We start from the raw sequence: 21,532 nt of genomic DNA, 5'->3' as shown, positions 1-21,532 counted from the left end.
ATACCTGTACAACTGTACCCATTTGCGGCTCCAATCACTTTAGAGTCCGAAATGGATTCAGTGGCGTAGGTCGCCTAATGCGGGCATTAATAATTAAAGGGGAATTGCAAGTGCTGTATAATTTTCTATTACTTGCACGCTTTTCTACAAGCACAAACGTACACAGAGTGTGGGTTCATTAAACCATTTATTGTCTAGTGTTTATACAAGCTGCACTACAAGACAACGGCGGTCATTAAAACGAGAATAACTTTTGAATGTTAGCGTGGCAAACACAAATATAAGCAAAGTCAACCCCGCCACGATAATGGCGTTTGGCAAAAGGTTAACAGCAAATATCATAATGTTGCTAACAGTCAGGCTGTTGCAGAAATGACAAAGTTACAGAAACGTAATTTACGGCTAGTGTTCCATAAACGGGTCCGCAAATACACATTTGGCAAATCAAATAAAAGGTACAAAAACAAAAGGCAGTACGCAACACTCAGAGCCTACTACGGCCAAGGTAGAACTAATATACGTCAAATACGACAAATCGAAACGCGAGAACGTGGCAGCATGTTTGTGTCACTCCACACAGTCTCTGACACACTCACCAACGTAAGTGAGTTGGTGGTCTGTAATATTCTTCATGCTGCTGTTGTTTCGCATACGGTCAATATGCATGCTGAACGCTCGGTCCTCCGCCGACAGGGATAAGTCCAATTGAAGCGCTGTGTTCCCGGGATTTCATGCGTAGAGCAGCTATTCCGGCACTTCCATAATCACCACTGGCTGAAACAAAGAAATCGTCATTACAAACAATATAAGTTGGATTCCAAATTTGCCAAACAGTTTAGTACAAAAGAAAGTACAATAGTATGTGTATATAGTAGGGTAGGGGAAGTTGAGACACCTTACAATCTATTTTCTTGTCCTATTTGATAGCAAACAAAGAACATTGAGGAAACTATAAAAAACATATTCTCACGACTCCCATAGAACTATTAGGATATCATGTGTTAAAGGTGTCCTGTCTTTCTCACCCTACTGTATGATTATTCTACAACGTCAGCCATTTAATAATTGGCAATTTTGGCCCAAGTCTCAGGTTCCATGCCGTGACAGACTGCAAGACGTCACCCACGTAGATTAGAACACGTATATTCACCTTGTCCGTACGGTGAGTATTGACATGATGCGTAAGATTGATGTGAAGCAGCACTTGATGTTGGTAGTACTTCACCAGTTGCAAATCCTGATGGGCCAACACCGTATCCGGCTCGAGATGACGGCGCACCCCTCTCCTGTCCAGCGAATACATTGCTTGAGTGGTCGACGCTCGAAGAGAGCATAGCTGTCGATTGCTGGCCCGCTACGGAGGTTGAGCTATGCAAGTCAGTGTTGTGGTGTTGTTGACCTGCTAGTACTGAATATGCTCGCGATTGCGATTCAATTCCTGTAAAGTATGGTAGAGTTAAATTGACTGAATAAATAACTAAATAAATAAATGAACAACGACAGTTATAAAACGGATGTTATGGTTCTTACATTTTTTTGCTAATTACCAAGTTAGACAATAAAAAATAAAACATGGATCATTTACAATTTGCAGTTTACACCAATCTATAAAATAGTTCGCCTTTGATAGCAAGCATTTTTTTTAAAGTTACAAACGGTGCAACTCGTAAGCAGTCGAGGTGTATGACATAGGACCCGTGTTGAAACGACCTTGCTGCTACCACGCGAGGATAGATAAAGTTCATTTATTCATTATTCAGAACTTACCAGTTGTTGGGTGTCCATCTCCATTTGATGCTGGTGACGTTGAAGGTGCGGTGGTAGTTTCCCCGCTGTGGTGTTGGTTGTGGTGATTGCGTTGATTGCTTGCTTGGTGGGCTCTTCGTGCACTCTGTGCTAAAACAAAGTGTTGCTGGTGCAGGGGGTGATTCCCCGCTTCTCCGGGTGAACCCACATCGATGGGTGAAGAGTTGGGGCCGGAATGGGGGTTCCCGGTGGTGAGCTCGACTGGGTTTGTTGCAGTTTGTCGGGTGTGTGACGGAAAACCGAAAATCTAAAAAAAAAAATTAATATAAAATATTGAAACTTCTATTTGGGGATATACATATATAATAGTCAATTAGGGTAACAGGCCAACGGGCGTGCCTCTGAAATGATTTTTTTTATTTCAAGGCTATGGAAAGTAATCTTCCAATTTTGCTTAGTATTATTTGCAGTTTTGATCACTTACCGAGCTACCGCTAGGTGGGGACGTTGAGTGGTGGTGATAATGTATCGGGTAAGCGTCGCCGAAAGCAGCGGCCGATGGATACTGACTATAGCGAGCTGCTGCGGCCGCTGCTGCAGCTGATGCTCCCATTAAACCATAAGCAGCGGCTGCACTTTGATTAAGTGGATCTGTGGTGTCGTATCTAATGGCTTGTGACGCGTGGTGAACTGGTGACGTAAGTACAGACGCATGGGGGCGATGGAGAGAGGAACCGTGATCTGTAAGTCGGGGAGTGGTTATTTTGGTACAGAAGATTTGAATAATAAATTGAAGTTTACTAATTTATCTTCGCGGGGCAGTCAATATACCATGGGTGTTGCATGTCTGGCAGTTTTAGACAATCCATAAGGGACCACTAGGTTGGAAACCGTTTACTAAAAATATTGCGAAAAAAAGAAACATAAAGACTAAAAAATTGGTAATAATTTAATAGAAATATTCTGGTACATTCGGGGGAGAATGAGCCAACTCGGGCTTTACTCTCGGTTTCATGGCCTCACACATATATAATATATAGATAGCATTTTTATTATAATGATGTAAGTTGACTTTATCATACTTTTGAAGCGGATTTTCTGAACTCTTTATAGATTAGAGGGAACTTATGGTTTAAGCGACACTGGTATTTACACAAAGAGAATGCTGTTCGTTTATGTTAAGAGTTAAAGCTTACCATGAGAAGACGCCGTATGTGCAAAGCTTTCATGCATGCTCTGTACATGATGTGCCCCACTTGTCTGCAACATATAGTTATGTGCAGCTTGGCCCACTGACCCGGGCATTGTGTGTGGGTACCCGAGGTGGGGTGATAGGTGGTGGGGGTGATGGGCTGGAATGCCATGGAATTGTTGAGCCGCCATTTGCTTCCGCCATCTTGCCCGTCTGTTGCTGAACCACACCTGATGAAAAAGGATTTTACACCAACTGTTTTTACTGAAGATACAGTTTGAAGGTAATTTGTCATTGTCGACTACTCAACACGGGAGGCGACTCTCGTCCGTCATGAATTATCTCTCTGAATGAAAGTGTAACAAAAGATCGGCTTTGAGATCGCCATAATTTTGCCTACGCACTGAGACCGGTGGATGACTAACGACCTCTTCCGACCACCTGTTCTAACCATGGCTCGGGTTACTTAGCCCGTGCCCACCCGTAGTCGGTATACTTATCTTTATAAATGTATAACACAACAGCCCAAAGGCGGGGAGGGGGTGGTGTTAATACAGCTGGAAGCGCGAAACAAAATGGCTAAACCGGTGACCTCATCGCTTCACCAGCTGAGCGCAAATTGGCAGGCCGATCGGTCAATATCACAGCTTTATGGTGGCAGTAAGTAGCAAACTGGAAAATCGCTTTTCCCGGTTTTCGAGCATTGAACATGACGGATCTACCTCACGACCCACGTGACCCTACTTCCGCGATTTGATTGGTTAAAGCGGGAGGTGATAAACTGGCGTCAGAGGGTTGCTCATGTGTTAGGAATGAACTTGAAAACGATTGAAAGCCCACTGTTTGTCAGCGAGGCAAACGCAAAATAAACCTTTGAATCAAAGAATGTAAGCGCCGCAGCGTAGGCAGCTACGAGAATCACCGATGTCATATCAAACTAGTTGATCGAAGCGCCATTATGACTACGGTGCATCTATTTACGTTACATGGTGCCCGCTTGGGTACGGGGTTCTGAACTTTGCCGACGTTGTTGACTATATACGAAGCTCGAGGGGGAGAAGGGCTCCGCTTTAAGTGCTTGTCTCTGCTGGTCGTGTTTATTGTCAAAACTAGAATACCGCACAACCCCGCGTTAAACCGCGGCGGTGATACAGTTTAGACGGTACGATATGACTGTAATCGAACTGGTCAGTCACTTGAAGGTTATCGTCTTGTCATCAGCCGCTAAATCCGATCGCTTAAAGTAATAAACAACGCTTTGAGCGACTCTGAGACTGGCAGAGGTACAACGGCTGATGCTGCGGTGAATGCTGCATGTATAAAGTCTTCAACCACACAGCCAGCGGGAGATAATGTCTCATTTGATCGACTGGCGAGGTAAGACAGCACGACTTTCGTCTTGTGCTTGTTTATTTCGTTCCTTATCGTTGTGGCATGCAATAAGGCAAGCGGTAACTAAGTTGATTGCAAAACTGCGTTCTTCACTCTGTGTTACCGTTGTTCACTTTCTCTCAACCGTCTTTGTTTTTGTTTACCGTTTTCAGATCGTAACCGCTCCGCTCACCGACTTTCTTAATTTAACTAGCCGTTAGACGATGATGAATTGCGTTGCGTAAGCTTGGGCGCATATATTCGTACTGCATAGCCCTGCTACAAAAAAACTTCACGAAAAATGGTGCCAAAAAAACAGAGTACACAGTCTGTCCATTTGAAAACCACATTAAGTGTTTAGTTTTGATTTCAAAACATACACATTAGGTGGTCACGAAATTTATGCGAAATCCAATTGCCAATTGCAAAATTGCCTATTTTGTTTAAAAAAATGTTGCAAAATTTGTAACAGTTTGCTTAAACGTATTTGGGCCGTAGGGGTTCGTTTACTATTTACACAAAACTAAGTTATTTTCCGGCAGCAAGCTCCAGCCGACTGTAATCGGTCGCGTCAGGTGCGACGAGCGCTTTTGTGCCGTCGGTTTATTTATTGTTATTATGGACGTTATCCCCGCGGAAAGGACGCTTACGAAGACTGATCATGTGCGAAAATAATGGATGGCAGAATTCGACCTCAGGCGCGGGCGATGCGATTCTGTTAACTATTTCACACCATTAATATACCCGTCGCTTCGTTTTCAGCGAAACAAGTGACACTCCGTAGCTATATAGGAAGCCTAACAAGGCACAAATGCCTGGTTCCGTTGACCTATTGGCTACAGTTACCGGTGCTGGTCTCTACGGTGTCATAAGCGCTTGATTACAAAGCGAGCCGGTGTCACAACTTATTGAACCCCTGGGCACCGAACGTCGTTTATAATCTCGGAAATTAAGATGGACGACCAAATTCTCACCTACACCCGAATTTTAGCCGCGATTGGCGTTCGCAGATAATTCCAGCTTTTCAGACAATGCTGGGGTATCGGCAACGAGTTTAATTGATACGTTGTATATATCAGATATAGCGGTTTACCTTTTGCCGTTTTACCATTGTCAGCCCACATTTTCATTAATATGATCTCCAAATGAGCAACTTGACAAAACGTCAATAAAATATGGAATGCGTTTGTCGATTCAATTCGTTACATTGACAAGTTATATCTCCGCCCCTAACTTGTATTTAGACATTAATACGAATGGATTCATTAATACGAATACAGTATTCATATAACCTAAAAATATACACCATCGCGTAAATTAAAGAAAAACACTCGCTAACCTGAACTCGAGCCTCAGTTAGTCTTGTTCTTTGAGCAAGTTCTTCCCTTGTATAAATATCAGGATAATGAGTTCTTTCAAAGCATCTCTCTAGCTCGTCCAGCTGCTCCGCGCTAAAAGTCGTCCTACTTCTTCTTTGCTTCCTTTTAAGAGGAAGATCTGGCTCTGACTCACTGTCGGATCCTCCGACTTCGTTCGGTTCTCCTCCGGAAGAAGAAGAGCGGTTACCTGAAAAAAAACATAATATTATTTTCATTTGTATCATTTTTGATATCAGAATTTGTTATTTATCTCTTCGAATTAAGAAACGTAGACGAAATACGCATTAAAAACTGTTTGAGTAAAACGTGAACAACAATAGCATGACTGCTAAACCTAAAAACACAAAATGTGGAAAATTTATCCTTCAATGATTAGTTTCAATAGGTTGTCATGTTTGTATCAAAACTGAACAGACTATCCACGTTTTAACCGCATATCCTTTAATGCATGTTTTTTAAAGTAATTTTAGGCTTGTATCAACCAAGGTCAACCGTTTACTTTGAATAAATAATTTCGTGTATTTTTATTTTTAAAGACCGCCATAGTCGATCAGACATTAAAAAGCCCATACACTTCATATCTCGTGTCTATTAGTGTCACTTCAATTGACGAAACGGGCGCTAATCCGCGGAAAATGACTGGTTTAAAACGCCATGGCGAATCTACTTCGTACCCGCAACTTTGTGACATAATAAGTACAGCGGTCTAGGAATGAATGACGAAAACGCGCATGGAGGTCATTGACAAAAGCTTTAGGCGGAATAGATCTTTCTAGTCATCGGTGCGGAGGTATAGTAACAACGATCTGCCCCTGAAATTGGCTGAAATGTTTGAAACGTCGGCCGTTTTCTGCTAGCCCGAGGCACTTGACTGAAATGTCGTAAGTACAATGAAAGGGGTAAATAGAATATCCGAGTATTGACAACAACACCAATATGACGGCATACGGTAAATACAACATTGCCTTGTCACTTTTAACCCAGAAGACGCGAAAATGCATTTAAACATCAAAACCCTCCATTGCTGTTTAAAACTTAATTTAGCAAAGCTGCAATCTGGAAATCAGTCGCTTGTTACAAAAAAACAGCATTGTTTCGGAATGTGAAAAAATTGTCGTGACTTGGTAGGCGGAAAAGGCATTTCAAAGAATGCCAAAACGAACAATTCAAATTCTCGTCTGTTTCTGTTTTTAATTCATAATGGGTAATCACATTCCAAATATAGACATTAATAAGATTAGGCGGTTGCGCAACATAACCGTCCCAACCGCTCCGGTGCACCATTTCTAGATTGCAGATGAACCTAATAAGCACTTGAGTACCCCGTTGCAGATAATCAAAGGTATGATCACATAGACAGCAGAAAAATCACACCCGTTGACCAAAAGTACACCCCTCTAGCATTAAAACGTATAAACGAGTTTTCCTATCTAAAGTATGCTGCTGCATTTATAGTTTGGGTGATTTAAACTCAAACTGCGGGTTCGAGTTTTTTGCTTTTTTAACCACCGAATCTACATATCGAGTTCTATCTTTAGCTACGATCGCTGCTTTATTTAGGGAACAGTTTTAGTGTATTTGTAAAAATGTTATCGCAAAAACTTCCGTCTTATGTAGCTTAGTAAAAGTTAAGCCGGAACACTGTGGTAGTTCCAAGTCCAACATTAAAACGCATAATGTGTTTTTTGAATATTTAAAACATCGATTTTTATCTACCTGCGTACAGGTATGCTATTCCCAATCATCAAGTGGTATTTCAAACTTTTTAAACTAAAAAACATCGACTTATTGAAGGTAATCCGAAAATTTGACTCCTGCGGTAGTTTAAGCATATCACCAAATATAATATTTAATGTGTTTTGAATGTTTTTGAACCCACGATACAGATCTACCTGTATCGTGTATTAGGCACTGCTGCTTCCAATGACTTTTGAACACAAACCTATTTAAACGTGATGAGAAATCTATTTGCTAAAATACTATTATAGGGTATAAAAGGACAAGAAACAGTTTGCAAATTCCAATGAAAAAAACATAGTGAAGTAATGCGCCAACATCTGGCCTATGAATTCCAAAACTTACAAAATACAAAGTACGGTGGCTGCAGGTTGGATACCCTTGGCACATAATATTTCAATTTTCCTAATCTTTTTTTTAATAACTAACAAAGCTATACTGAGTTGCGAGGATGCGGTTATAATCGTTATATAATTCTAAAAATATTTTTCGTTTACTACCAAACGTAACGAGCAAGAAGAATTAAAATATGGCAATTTTATCGCAACGTAATTTACTACAAACAACCTTTTTTTATATTTTCTCTATTATTAATAATCAAACAAAATAATTGTGTTGAGAATTTGCGACACTCGTACAAGTATCAAAGAATTAACGCAACCCAACACGGTGAAGGGATGGGACAGGGCAGGGCAGGCGGATGAACATAACCGATTTATTCGGTTATTATCGTGTTAGACTGTTAAAGTGACTGTACAGTGATGACGTCATTTTGATATTCCAATCGGGTGGCCCTCGATGAATGAGGTATTGTTACGTAACACAGGAAGAAGACCGACCAATAATAACCAGCAGTCGAAATTCCAGAAACTGTTGTAGCACAGTAGGCGGGAAGGGTTTTCGTACTTTGTGACTTGGTTAAGGCATAGCGCCTCCGCTATGTCAATTTGTCGCTTTATTTGGGCGCTGCTGACACTTAAGCGTTGGTACTGTTGCTTTGAAGGCATTGTGTTCGACACGACATCACGCTGGTAACAGTTCCTAATCGGCGACATCTGTTTTGGGCTAAAGTGAACGCCTAAATCCCGATCAGGACTCAAATCCTATATTGTTCCGACCCTTATGCGTCTATTTTAATGCCTCAAATCGACACTTAACTCCAGCTTTAGTGTTAGCGCAGCGGTGTCCTTTAGCTTTAATTTATCCAGTTTTCCCCGGCTTCCGTAGCGCACATACTTAGAAAACCAACCCGGCGATTTAAAGCATGTGAACATCCACCAGTTTCCGAGTACACGCTGTATAGGTGTTAAGGGTTGGTCATTTTTCTATTGTCCAGGTGTCCAACAAAATGGCGGGAATTGCCGGCGGCGAATGTTAAATACACCTGCCCTGCTGGACGTTTAGACTGTGTGTGAAATACGCTTGCCAATTTTCGTAGCCGTTCCACTTAATCATTGCAGTTAATGAAGATACAAAGTATCTTTTCCCGCATTTATTGTCACTTAATAACTTACATTTGACACGGATGATTGACATTTAGTCAAAGCGCCATTTTTACTAGGTTTAGTTTCACTTGCTGATAACGGTGGTATAATATACTTCGTTAATGTGTTGCTTTGCACGGCTCTAAAAGCTCCGGTTGATGATTTAAATTACAGCCATTATCGCAGCCTCATCTTAAAGCATAACAGCATGTTTCACTATCACGGTCAGGTTTGTCTATTAGGCGAACGTCGACGGGCCATTTAGCGGCAGCGAATTAACGGTGGAAATTTAATGAACAGAAAAGGCGGTGAAGAGACAGGCTATGCCGCTGGCGAGCTACAGCGACAGGAGGGGCGGAACAGCGGCGTAAAATTGACCGTGAGGCGGTCCCTAAACCGCTCCCATATGCTGTACCGAACGCTCAGCCGCAAAAACAACCAAGCAGCAACGGCTAATTGTCTCCGTGGAAACGAAATTAATTGATATCCGATAATATCTGGTCGAAATGCTGCATTTCAATTCGAGATTACCAATGCGAAGTAAAGTTTTCGGGAAATTAAGCTCGTCAAGGAGTTGTATACAAGTTGATAACGCAATTAAAGGCAATAAACCACATTTGAATGCAAATGATTTTCTTAGACCAGGTTCAAAGGCACCCGGTCTGATTCGATGTTAAGCAATTTTATGCTCACTGTGTAAATAGAATCGGAGATATACACGTTCCAGTATAGGCTCGGTCACGTAAATTACCAAATTCGTCTATTCCCGTGGACCACTACTAAGTAGTGTGGTTAGGACAGTGAAATTATGGGGACTTTCTTTCTACCAGGGCTGCGGGTGTGTTTTCATTTGACACTTTAAGCGGCTTATAGTGACTGTGCAAACACGGTAGTGGGGCAATTTCCCTGCCAGTTGGCGCTTATTTATTTCGGCAAGGTATTTGCTGCATAGAAGCAACAGTTTCAATTGCGATGATGTTTATTCACCTGTTCGATTTAACTATTTAAATTATCACAACCGGTTAGATTATAAATGTCAGTCATTTGGGGTCGGCGACATTATACAGTCACAGGAAGTGACCAATTTTGCGACATGTTAAAATGCTCTGAAAACTTTTGAAAAATTTCACACCTGATATATTAAAAGCTCTAGACATTTAAAGGCCCGACCGGGAAAAACAGAATTGTCAGTCATTTAGGGTCGAAAACATTGGTCACACAACGTGGCAAATCTTAAGACAAGATACAACTCTTTGGAAAGCGACCAAAACATCATCAGCGCCCTTGCACTGCGGGGAGTGTGAATTCTAACCTCGACCTCTAACCTTAAGGCCAAACACGAGCGGGAACTAATATAGTTTTGGCGAGCGTAAGCAAGCGGTCGTTGTTGCCAGCCTAACAGCCCCTTCCCTCCCTGAAGGCGGGGGGATTCATTATCGTTGCTCGGCTCGGAGCGAGAACCCGCGGGAGTCCTAGTGTCATTCTGTACGACGTCGTGTCTTAATAACGCGAACAAAAGTTCGTGCATATTAGTCCCCAGCTCGCAAGGGAGAAAGCTTCAGATCGCGATGAGTATTTTGTCCCTTTTTCCAGCGCGCCCGAGATTTGTCGCAGCGCGCAATATGTCGTTATGATTTTGTCTTTGTGGTGCGCCAATAATCTTCCTGATTAGGCGGGGATGAGCCACCGTGGAGTGACAAGCCGAAATTAACGAAAGCAAAGTGGTTTATAGCTAATTAGGCAACTTGTAAGCTAATGTAGGTGCGTAAAATACGGGTTTTTGGTCAGTAAATACATGGCAGTCCACACGGTATAATACATTTTTTATCTCCTATATGTTTAGGTTTAATATTAAAACCATCTTCAAGGATGTCAGACGGTAAAAAAGTAAGCTAACATCACTTTCAATGCGAAAACCCAATGATCTGCAATATCGGTTCAAATGGGTCCACAAAAATCACATTTAAGATTTATATTCAATCGATAATCACCTGGATCGAGTCTTGCGCTGGATTCTGATTCGTTTTCGACGTCACAACCTTTTGCACGCAGAGTTCGACTAATAGAACTGACCGAAGGGACGTTACTTCGATCACATATACCTTCCTATAAATAGCAGACATAAAGTAAAATTAATTCACAGAACTTAACATTGTACTCAATGTGAAATATTGTCCTGTATATTTAAAGTTATTGGTAATAGTGTTAATGAGGGTTCTAAATTGCAAAAAGAATAATTGGCGTATACATTATGCATAAATTAAAAAAAGTAAAATTAATGCACAATGTGTAGATGCAAACCGCATCCTTTGGTTTTAGCAAATAAGTGGAATTTAAACTTTTGTGTTAGAACAAATAACAACCAATTGTAAAGGCAGTATACTTAAAAAAATGATGAATAAATTAAACTAAATCACCACAATTCATTTCCCCGTATACGATGACAGAATATACCAAAAGGCTCAAAATGCAAACAGAAAATAATGCTAAACATTTAAGTTGAATAAAACTACCTTGATAAGTCGTTCTCTGATTTCCCAGCTAAAGATTCCCGGATTTTCTTTTTTGTATTCTTCTATTTTATTATCGACATCTGCGGTGGCTACTTTTGGTTTACTGCCACCGATTGCTCCCGGTTTAATTGATCCTGTTTCTTGGTATCTTAGGGTGAATGAATGTCAGTTTAAATATGTTTGTTTAAACGTTACAATGTTGGATGTGAAATTGTGCAACATAGAATTCTTCGTTTTATGGTTGCAAGTGTTAATTAGCAATAGAGTGATAAGTCTGGTATATTTGCAATTCAGATATACAAATTATATTTTGCTTGTTTTGCTATTCAAATGGTATGAGTTATTATTTACTGTAGTTTCGGAAGTTAAATTTTACAAAAAGCGTTGCGGTATTTAAAGTACTTTTCGTCTGATTAAATTAAACCGCTAAATACAAAATGGAGGCAAAGCATTTTTGTTTGATAAAAAATACAACAAAAGTGATGTATAACAGTTACAACGCAGACTTATCTTGTTAAAATTATAAAATCAAAACATCTTGACAAGTAGCAAGACACAACACACATAAGCCCAGCTTATCTAAATACCTGCATAAAATTTTACTGACACATCCATGTGAGACCCTCAGCTGTCGACTTATGACACATGGTCGCACACCATGAGCTGCCATCTCCACTATCTTATGTCGTACATGACTGGGAAGAGGGCGACCGTTTATGAACATGCCACCGAGTTGGTTTACTCGCCCTTGACCTGAAAAATAGAATCAATGCGTTTTAACGATTGTCGTTTTGTCGCTATTTTATGTATTTTTTGTTTTAATTGTTTTTAAATCTTCGCTACTGTAATTTAAAAGACGAATAAAAGTTAATAATATATTAATATTATATTACAGACTTTATTAAAATTAATATAATGAACGTAATGGTATATATTAGCGAAAAAGCAACATGCAGCAATGTGTGCCATTTCAAAATATGGACACAATAAGTATTTTTATTACATTATGTATAACATAGCATGAAATATAAAAAAGACACTTAATTTTCCAGCAAACCCCTATAAACTATTATAAGGCATAATATATGCTCGATATACACACGCAATGCGGTTTATTTTCCCATGCCATCCCCGCAACAACGATTGGCGAGAATCCAATACACGGACACGTTGTGTGGGCGGCGTCCTGTCATCTACGATACCGCATCGCAGGTAAATCCTATTAAAACTTCCCGATTATCACACCGCTTATACCAGCTGCCATCATGCTTGTAAACACAGGTGACCAATTCAAGGCAGCGTTGCGACAGAATGCGTCACTGTTGCGTTTTCGTTGCAAGGAAGGACAATGGTCAGAGCGATTTGTTTACATTCGCGGGCAAATATTTTTGCCGAAAGCGTCAAAGTTGTCAGCGTATTACACACCTCGAAAAGTAAACAGAAAGGCGAGAAGTCGTTTTATGTTCCGTGTTATTTATTATACCAACATTCGATATGAATTTATATCTCGATATTTTTTTTAAATCGATATTTTTCAGAATATGCTGCTTTAAAATTCAAGCTTTTCGGTTGAATTTGATGCTGCATTGGATAGCTTAAGTAGAATAAGATACGAAGTTAAAAATTCATTGCGAACGTCTGATAACAGGTGTAATGCCGATCTTCCGGCGAACCGGAGTCTCTTGTGCCAATCTTTTGTGATCTGTTTTCCCACGCGGCCGTCGAAACTGCATAGACACGTTCCCTATTATTTTCAACATCGTCCGTGCACTACATGCGAGACGGTAAGGTCTGGATGCTAGCCATTGTTGCGATACGCCCGGGACAATACTGGGCATAATTAAACACTCATTGTCGTTCGTTCCGACTGCGCTCGGCAGCGAGCATGCGATCATTAAAACAAAATCATAATCACAACTTAATGACCTTCGATTGCGGATTGCATTTTCACACCACTTCGACGCATTGATGGCTAAATTTGCTCGTGGGAACACGAGTTGCTGTGTAATTATGCACCAGCCGCGAACACGGGTCAGCAACTTGACCAGCAAGTTATTCGTGTGTAGGATTTGTACGATTAGACAAAGCGTAATTCTCCGTTAATCGGATTCCGAGGCGTGATAACTTGATTCGGACAAGAGTTTAATTTTTAAACTTCACACTTGCTATAAAACTTACTTTCATTACCCAATTCATTTTAAATCCTACAGAAATAACACTGAAACTTAAAATCAGGTTTGGGCAATTTTAAAGCGAAAGTTTAACAAAGTAGTTATTTCATTAGATCAATTTCAAGGCGGTTTAAGCTAACTAGTGAAGAGAGGGCTTCGGTTTACAGTTTGATTAACATCAGTAGTCGATAAGAACCGGTCGATCGTAGCTTACTGGTTAAACCGCAAGTCTATAAACTGGGTTCGATACCTTTTTATAAATAATGCATTGGTAGCAAGTGTTTTATCGACTTGCTAAGTTAGCGACGCCTTTTCTACGCTGATTTAATTTGATCAATAATAGAGTCTCGATTCGTGGTGGCTTTATACACGAGGCTTATGTCGGTCCTTTGGGGATTGGGAAAAGTTTACAAAATCGGGAAAACTATAAGCTGTATATAAACAGCAACTGGTTTTCTTGACGCGAGGATTATTTGATGCAACCGTTTGACACTCAATAAATTATTCAAGCTGTCCAGTTGAGCTTGAGATGATAATATAAGCAGTTTAGTTGGGTGTAATTTTCATATTGCTTTGCCTAAATTTGTACACAAAACTTCTATGCTATATCAAGCTCAAAAATTGTAATCATTTATGTAAACCAAAAAAACAGTGTTATCTGTTACAAAAATATAATTAATCGTATTTAAATAAAAATAGAGTGACATAAGAATTCAACATGGTAAAAGTACTACAGCCACACATTTTGTAAGGTACTTGTACATATACAGTGTGGATCCCTAGAATTTGGCAATTTAGTTTGATGAGTAATACCAATACGCATATAAGGCACACACTATTACCTTCCAACGGAAAAGCTGGTCGGAAATTAGACCCTGGATGCATCATGTTTGTTGGGTTGTGTTCAGAAGTCAGACTACTTTACAACAATAATTTATTCTTTCTCTCTTAAAAGATTTATTGCAATTGTAAAGCAATTTGGGGCCTGCAAAATAATGAAAGCGTTCAAAAATAAAACGAATTCCATCTCTTAATTACACTCTTTTTTCTCAAACATATAAATAAAATTTACAACATTTCAAACACATCTAAAACGCGACTGAATTTATTTCATTTTTGACAAAAATGCTACTATACTGTATACCACATAACAATAATAAATATATTAATACCGTAGTACATTAAACCGTAATCGGTTAAAAATAATTGATTTTAAACGAAAAATAAGCTAAGTGCATGAGATATCTGAAAGGTAAAATTAAAATGGCGTCCGCATGCAACGCTCACCTGGCGTTTTTTAAAATAAGTATTTAACGCAAAACGACTGTAAATTTTTCAATTTTGTTTTTTTATACTTGATTTAGGCGCATCTACGAATGTAGTACAGTTTAAAATATCCTACAAGTTCACATAATTGTGTAATTATTGGCCCTATTCCTAAACTGTGCAGAAACCCCTTATGTAAGTTAAGTATTTTTAACTACCCTGTGATTTAGAAATTATCTTCCGCAAAAAGCCATTAAAAACCGACATCTACAGTTTTCTCGCCGCTAACTCCAACCAGAATATCAGTTATCTGTCATGCTGTCTTAGTAAAACCACCGTCTATATCGAATTACAGGCACGGGTCTCATTGAAAGAACGGATAGGAAAAAGTGACGCTTAGATTGAACAACATGTTTTAGCGGGAGGACAGAAAAATTGGAATTTATCAGAAGTTTACAGCAATATGTATAACGAGTAATATAACGCTCTGGTTTATATAGAGTTATAAAAGCTATAACCCTTATATTTATTAAGGAGCTAATTTTGTGATTGGAAAATATTGCGGCGTATTTTATGAAAAGTTTAAGTAATTATCGATGCTTGTAGTTTTGTAAGAGATAAACTACCAGGCAAAATATTTTTGACAATTCTTTTAGAATAAATTTTCGTTAAGGTTGTTATATTTCAAAATGGCGCAACAGATTCTCACAAATGCTTAAATCAACAAACAAACAGCAAGGACGCTGCCGGCCGATCAAAGCTAAACAATGTAGTTTTTCTGTAACGCAACTTTGGCTTGACTATACGGTGCACTGTATAAATTTTTCAAGCTCGATGCCTTAAAATAAGCAAAAACCCACGGCGTAGCGAATCCTCTTTTCTTATCTTTAACTTCATCTAATTTTAAACTGAATTTTCCAGCGTCCCCTCCGCTTATCTCTTTTAAGTTACGACGATAAAGGTGCTTCAGCTCAGTTCAACCTTTAGTTTTGTAATCATACTTTGGATCATAACTCGACTTTAAATCAAAACCAATCACCTAAAAATGCCTCCCCGATGAATGCCTTAATACTCTAAGTCCCATCTATATCATGGTTTTACATAAACTTGCTTTCTGGCCCAAAATCGATTCGATAACGAATGGCTGGACGACGCTGACCGTTTCCGTCCACCACTACACGCCAATAAGATTGCCTTGGTTTTGATGCGTCGTCGAGCAAGATATTACGACGCGGCGGTCGAGCTCCGAAAAAAGCAGCGACTCGCCAGACTACCGAGCTCGTCTGAGTTGCCGTTGCCTCGCTTTGCTCGTCGTCATAGCCACTCTATATCACCAGTCTATCTTTTTCTCTATCCCTAACCACGCTTGATTAACGGCGAGCGACATAATTAGGTGAATTCGCGTGCAGGATTGCAACTCTGCACGATTTCGGATCGGCCTTCGCTTTTCAAAAATGGACGACGGTAATAAACGTGTTGGGCTAAACGTTGCCACGGGCCGATGTAGTGCGACATCTATGCTTCTCTCACGTAACGTTAACGCCGTGTTACAAAATATGGTAATCATACACCGTGAAATAAAGCAGAAAAGTGACATGCAATGCAGTTTTAAATTCCAATTAAGAAGTAAACTGTGTGTTGAGATACCGCTGCCTTGCACCACCTTTTAAATTATTCAATCTATAGCATTAGAGGCTTATAGGTGATAGGCGTGTAGAATATGTGTCTTCAAAACAGTATAACACAATAGCGAGCATGTGTAAAGTTATCAATGTGCGCAATTACATGCAGTTTAGGTATTGAACTAATTCACTTAAATTTGGGAAAATAACTAAAATCCGAAAAGTCCAATTTACAACTTCGGCACCCACGCCTGCGGTACTTTGCGTCGTCAATTCCGGCGAAAGACACCAACCTGACCCGGGCCGGTCGGTCGCCGTTGGCTCGCTTGCTACAAAATGGTGTCTCGGAGGACGCGGCGTATAATTATTGATTTTAACGGCGTTTAAAAATTATACTTCAGTCAAGCTTGTTAAAATGGTGCAATATTTCAGCGTGTGCAAACAACACGTAAAAGGGACGGTATACTTACAATTGAACGAAAGAGGTTTTCTAAAACTCTCCCCAAACACAATATCGTTGCTGTATAATGTACGGCCCGCTTTGAAAGCATAAAGGCACTCCGAACGCATTTTACCCGAGGTTTAACAAACAAAATACACTAAAAATGGCGCACCGAGCATAGTATTCCAGTAACCGGCTTAACTTTATCTAGATCTGTTATAACCACAATCCATTTTTGGATGAAATCACTTAAAAACATTTTAGTGTTAAAACAGAGATGAAAAATGCTATAATTCAAATTACAATGTATATCAAGCAGTAAAGAATGCTTGTGTTATGTTATTTGAACAGATAGAACGATGTGTGAAATTGTTTGACCTAAATTGCTTTTTAAATGCCAAAAACTTTATACAAAAAATTACAAATAAGCAGAAAACCAAAATAAAACTTAGGAATAACTGGCAACTTTATTACTGGAACTGCACCGTTTAAATTCAAGTTCAGAAAAAACTCTAAAATTTAATTGAAAATTATCGGCCCTAAGATTTTGGCGATAACCATAAGCCTAATTGGTAAGCTAATGGTTTGGCTGGTGTAAGCCCCTATGCCAGCAATGCATTCGCCACAGTTCTATGGACGCACCTATGAAAATAAGCCCTTTAGCTTTTCGCACCTAAATTTGAGATAACTTATTCGCCGTGGAAGACCTGCCGTGAGGTTTCTAAGACTCGATTGGTCACGCAACCTACACTGTGAAGGTGTTTTGAAGTCTTAACACTATACCGTGATTTTGCAAACGTTGAAACTAAGACGCGTGATAATTTAAATTTGAAATCCGATAGCGTTAGGGCGCCGAAGAATATAAGGGTAAAGAAGATACCACAGTTTTCAGTGTTATAGTTGTTGTGCGTGGTGCAGGTAACTGATGTTATGTTATCTATAGTGACGCAGAATGATTCATAAAAGAGAGCATCAATACCGGATTTGATAACCAAAGGACACAGTTCGGCCAGAAGCAGATTTACACAGTCATATATGCTTGCCTCAGAACTATAGGAAGTTACAGCAAAAAAATAACAAGTTAAATAAAGCAAAAATAGGAAGCAAATCTTTATATAAATATTGTAGGAGTCAGTTCTCTGAAAATCAAATAACGGTGTATATAGGCTAACTGTAAATTATTAGAGGTATGTATATATATTTTATTAATATTGTTATACCGTGTGTATTTATGATTTTAAGAGATACTTTGTACATATTTTACTTTTATTATCTAAATATTCGTATTAACTGATTTACTGCGGAGTTCGACATTTTTTTGAAACCGTTTTCGGTTTCGAATATAAAATCATCATATTTGACGTATTTATAATTAATTAATTAGAACTACAGCTTATCAAGTGCCAGATGAAAGGCTTGCGCATTACCCGACCTAATAGCAATGGTTATAAACCAAGGCAAGCAAGTGTGTATGTCATCTTTGTACCTCCATGTGCGATGTAAATCAATCATAATCATTGTCATGGTGGTTCGTAGTGCGAATCGGGTGTGGGAATTTAAAAGAGTTTGGCGCGGTTAAAATGAGGGTGTTATATAACGTTTTAAGAGTTGGCAATATCGACATTATTTCCAACATATGTATCATACAGGTCGATAATGTGGTCTTAAACTGCAACTGCTCTTAAAATACAAGCGAAGTTCTATATTTTCCAAATGCGCAAATTCAACTTTTCCGTGTTCTTTCCCAATTGAATTTTTGGTGACGCCTTTATAATTATTTTGTTCGCCTGTCAGTCGAGTTTCGAAGCTCGATCTCGCAGCGGGTGAGCTACTCAAGTCAGCGAGCGTCTAATTGACAACAAAAGTGAAAGCTTTGCGTGAAACCAATTCCTGGTTTCCAAACTCCACGTCCAGAGCCAACATGGCTTCTTCTCGCTGTATAATCATTTTGTTTCCTTAAGCGTTCGGCATAGCTGGCCAAGCGAGACCCCGCTCCGTGTTTTCAGGTGACCTTCGAACCAGGGGTGCTGCCTGATCGAAACTGACAGGATCGTACGGCGCCCAGGCTCAGCGGGTTGCCGATTAAACCACTGTTTTATGGGAAACTGCAACCGAGCATTCTTTGTGTGGCAGCAGACATTTAAATTGGCCCAAACCTCGATCCAGCTTCGGCTGGTTTCGACGTAACAGGATGATCGGGCGCCTAGTTAACTTGGGGTCACAAAATATATTTGGTGCAAATTTAAATCTCTTAATGTGTTTGCGCACCGATGAGTTTCGAAGCCGTTTTACGGATTTCTCGTTTGTTCCTGTTGCGTTTAAGCTTATAAAGTAACCCTAACGCTTTAACAAAGTTTCGTTAATCGTCGTGAAATTAAGATGACGAATTTTTAAAAACGTCGCAGAAGCTGGAGATTGTGGGAATCGCGTTTTCTATTGTTTCTTGACGCTTTGTCATATTCTGATGTCACAATCGTTTATTTCCGACCAACACTCCATGCGTGGGAACGCCAGGCAAGTTCACATAATCGAAAATCGAATGCACGACCACGCTATTAAGCCATATGGAAGGAAAATCAATTTATGTGAACGGATTATGATTCTATTCGGTTTCTACAACACCCGCTGATTTAATGTTGGTTTTGTGTGCGAATATCGCCTCAGCCGGACGTATTCTAGTCTTTAATCGATTTTCGATCAGTTCTATCATTCGAAAATCCGTCTACCTTGTTTTAAAATGGTAGTACGCCCGACCTACCTTCGCTACTTCGACGACACGATGGGCCCGCGAACGACGTCGTCGGGGCTTCCGTTTTCGAAATAGCGAACGCGTTTAAACAAAGGAGTTAACGAAGCCGGCTCTTCCGGACTCTTTAGGCTCGCCTCGTTGCGTGGCTGACGAGTGTTTAGCGTTTCCGTGACCGAAGCGCTGATTAGCAGCGCGTGCGCGTCGAATCGTTTTGCTATCATTGCAAAAAAAAATCGACGTAAATTTAACCGAGCGTAAAGTGACGGCGCGCAAGCACTCTAACGCGAACAATGATCACAGTGACGTACACAATGCCTCTGTGACGTATTGCGAGGCGTCTGTTGGATTTCTGGGTCGTCCTTTTCGCGTCACCTCTCAGCGACCCGGCCGACCGACCCCCGAACCTTCTTAGCGCTCGTTTTATTGGATTTACTGAAATTAGTGACGAGTTTGAAAAGTTATCGCTTCGCATTTATTCCCGGTGACCGAGCCCGTAGATAGCTGTTTCTGCTTAACGACATGGGCGACACTTGATTAGGAAAGAACGGATTCTTTGACCGTGAAAATAATTGCGATTTTACTTCCGTACAAAACAACGGTAACGAGATTTATAAAATTAAATCCAAATTAACAGTAAATTATGAGGACAATAAGAAACTGTATGTCACTTTCGTACAAAACAATGTCATACCAATCTATGTATTTGAGGTCCATGTCCAGGACCCGAAATCTGTGTCATATGCGATCCATTTACAACGAGATTTATTTAATTGAACTAATTTAAATTAAGAGAGAAACCGTAACCTTAAATAATATTTTAAAATAAATCTGTTTTTCCTACGTTATTGTGGTACATACATACAAACTAAGTTATTTTGTAGATATTACTATAATGAAGCAATTTGCTGAAATAGATATATATGTCATTTTTCTACGAATTACTTACTAGAATTATTGCTTTAAATTAAGAGTAAAATTATCGGGAGGTAACTATAAAATCAACCAAGTCTATATTGCTACATGGGGTAAGATGGTTACATTTTGCTCATAATATCCCATATTTCCCAGTTACCTTTTTAACAATTAACAACGCGCTTTTAAGAATCGTAAGAGAATAAGGGTATACAATTGTAAAGTTATTTTCTTTTTGAAATAAGATAATGAAATGGAATGAAAACATGGACCATCTTACCCCAACCTATTCAGCATCACTTTATTTTGCGTTTAAATTAATTTCTTATATTAAATACAAGGCCATTAAAATTTTAAAACTGGTTCTCATATAAGAACACGATATCAAAACGGTTTAAAATTTCATAATATACTTCTGCAATAAATTATTTACGTATATTTTATAATATCAGTACATAATTTTTACACTAAAATATATATTGAAATGAAAAAAGTTGCCATTTTTTGTAATTTTTTTAAAAAATATATGAAAAAGTTGTTTGGTAAAACAACAGATTGCAATTTAATTTAAAAATCGTAAAAAAATATAATTGCGTTGAAAACACGCAGCGCGTCGGAGTTCTATTTAATCAAGCGTCTTTACTAATCTCGGATAATAAGCTAATAATCTGCGTAGACTTAGACTTAAATAGCGTCGCATCTCTTATTGATGTTGTTTCAATTGCATCGACTAATGATGTCTCTTGTCATGCTATACACGATTTAAAGAATTGAATTCACAAGTTTGGGCGGGTTCCATTTAACAAAAGAATTCAATCAAAATACTTTAAAAAAACAGGTCGCCGCAAAGCCAAAGCCCAAATCTGCTAATGAATAATCAAGAAACTAAACTGGAAACACAGAGATAGCATATACAGAACTGATAAAGTTTTTGAATTATTAATTTTT

The 21,532-nt window shown here is 39.3% G+C and overlaps 1 protein-coding gene across 2 annotated transcripts; it reads right to left on the bottom strand.

Annotated features, from left to right (window-relative positions):
- Positions 1-170: 170 nt before the first annotated feature.
- Positions 171-16,120, bottom strand: LOC149729439 (uncharacterized). 2 transcript variants are annotated; one of them, XM_089887007.1, is made up of 11 exons: positions 15,899-16,120; positions 14,436-14,578; positions 12,010-12,175; positions 11,423-11,570; positions 10,901-11,015; positions 5,649-5,875; positions 2,943-3,168; positions 2,231-2,487; positions 1,768-2,053; positions 1,151-1,438; positions 171-774 (listed from the first exon to the last, which is right to left on the bottom strand). In XM_089887007.1, the coding sequence occupies exons 2-11, from the start codon at positions 14,479-14,481 to the stop codon at positions 656-658; spliced, it is 1,878 nt and encodes a 625-aa protein (XP_089743133.1). In that variant the 5' UTR covers positions 14,482-14,578; positions 15,899-16,120; the 3' UTR covers positions 171-655. The 2 variants fall into 2 exon arrangements, with proteins under 2 accessions (XP_089743133.1, XP_089743134.1); XM_089887008.1 differs by lacking the exons at positions 14,436-14,578; positions 15,899-16,120 and adding an exon at positions 12,525-12,697.
- Between the last annotated feature and the right edge of the window lie 5,412 nt (positions 16,121-21,532).

This window comes from Ciona robusta, chromosome 10, assembly GCF_009617815.1.
Source record: "Ciona robusta chromosome 10, ASM961781v2".
Taxonomy (NCBI): Eukaryota; Metazoa; Chordata; class Ascidiacea; order Phlebobranchia; family Cionidae; genus Ciona; species Ciona robusta.
Note: the sequence above shows the minus strand (reverse complement) of the source record. Positions and strands in the feature narration are given on the sequence as shown.

Excerpts from the sequence above, each read along its gene's own strand:
- LOC149729439 (XM_089887007.1), bottom strand. The coding sequence starts at position 14,481 with ATGATGCATCCAGGGTCTAATTTCCGACCAGCTTTTCCGTTGGAAG. Across the intron at positions 5,876-10,900 it reads CAGCGCAAGACTCGATCCAG|GTAACCGCTCTTCTTCTTCC; the intron begins GTGATTATCGAT and ends GTTTTTTTTCAG. Across the intron at positions 775-1,150 it reads ATACTCACCGTACGGACAAG|CCAGTGGTGATTATGGAAGT; the intron begins GTGAATATACGT and ends TCTTTGTTTCAG.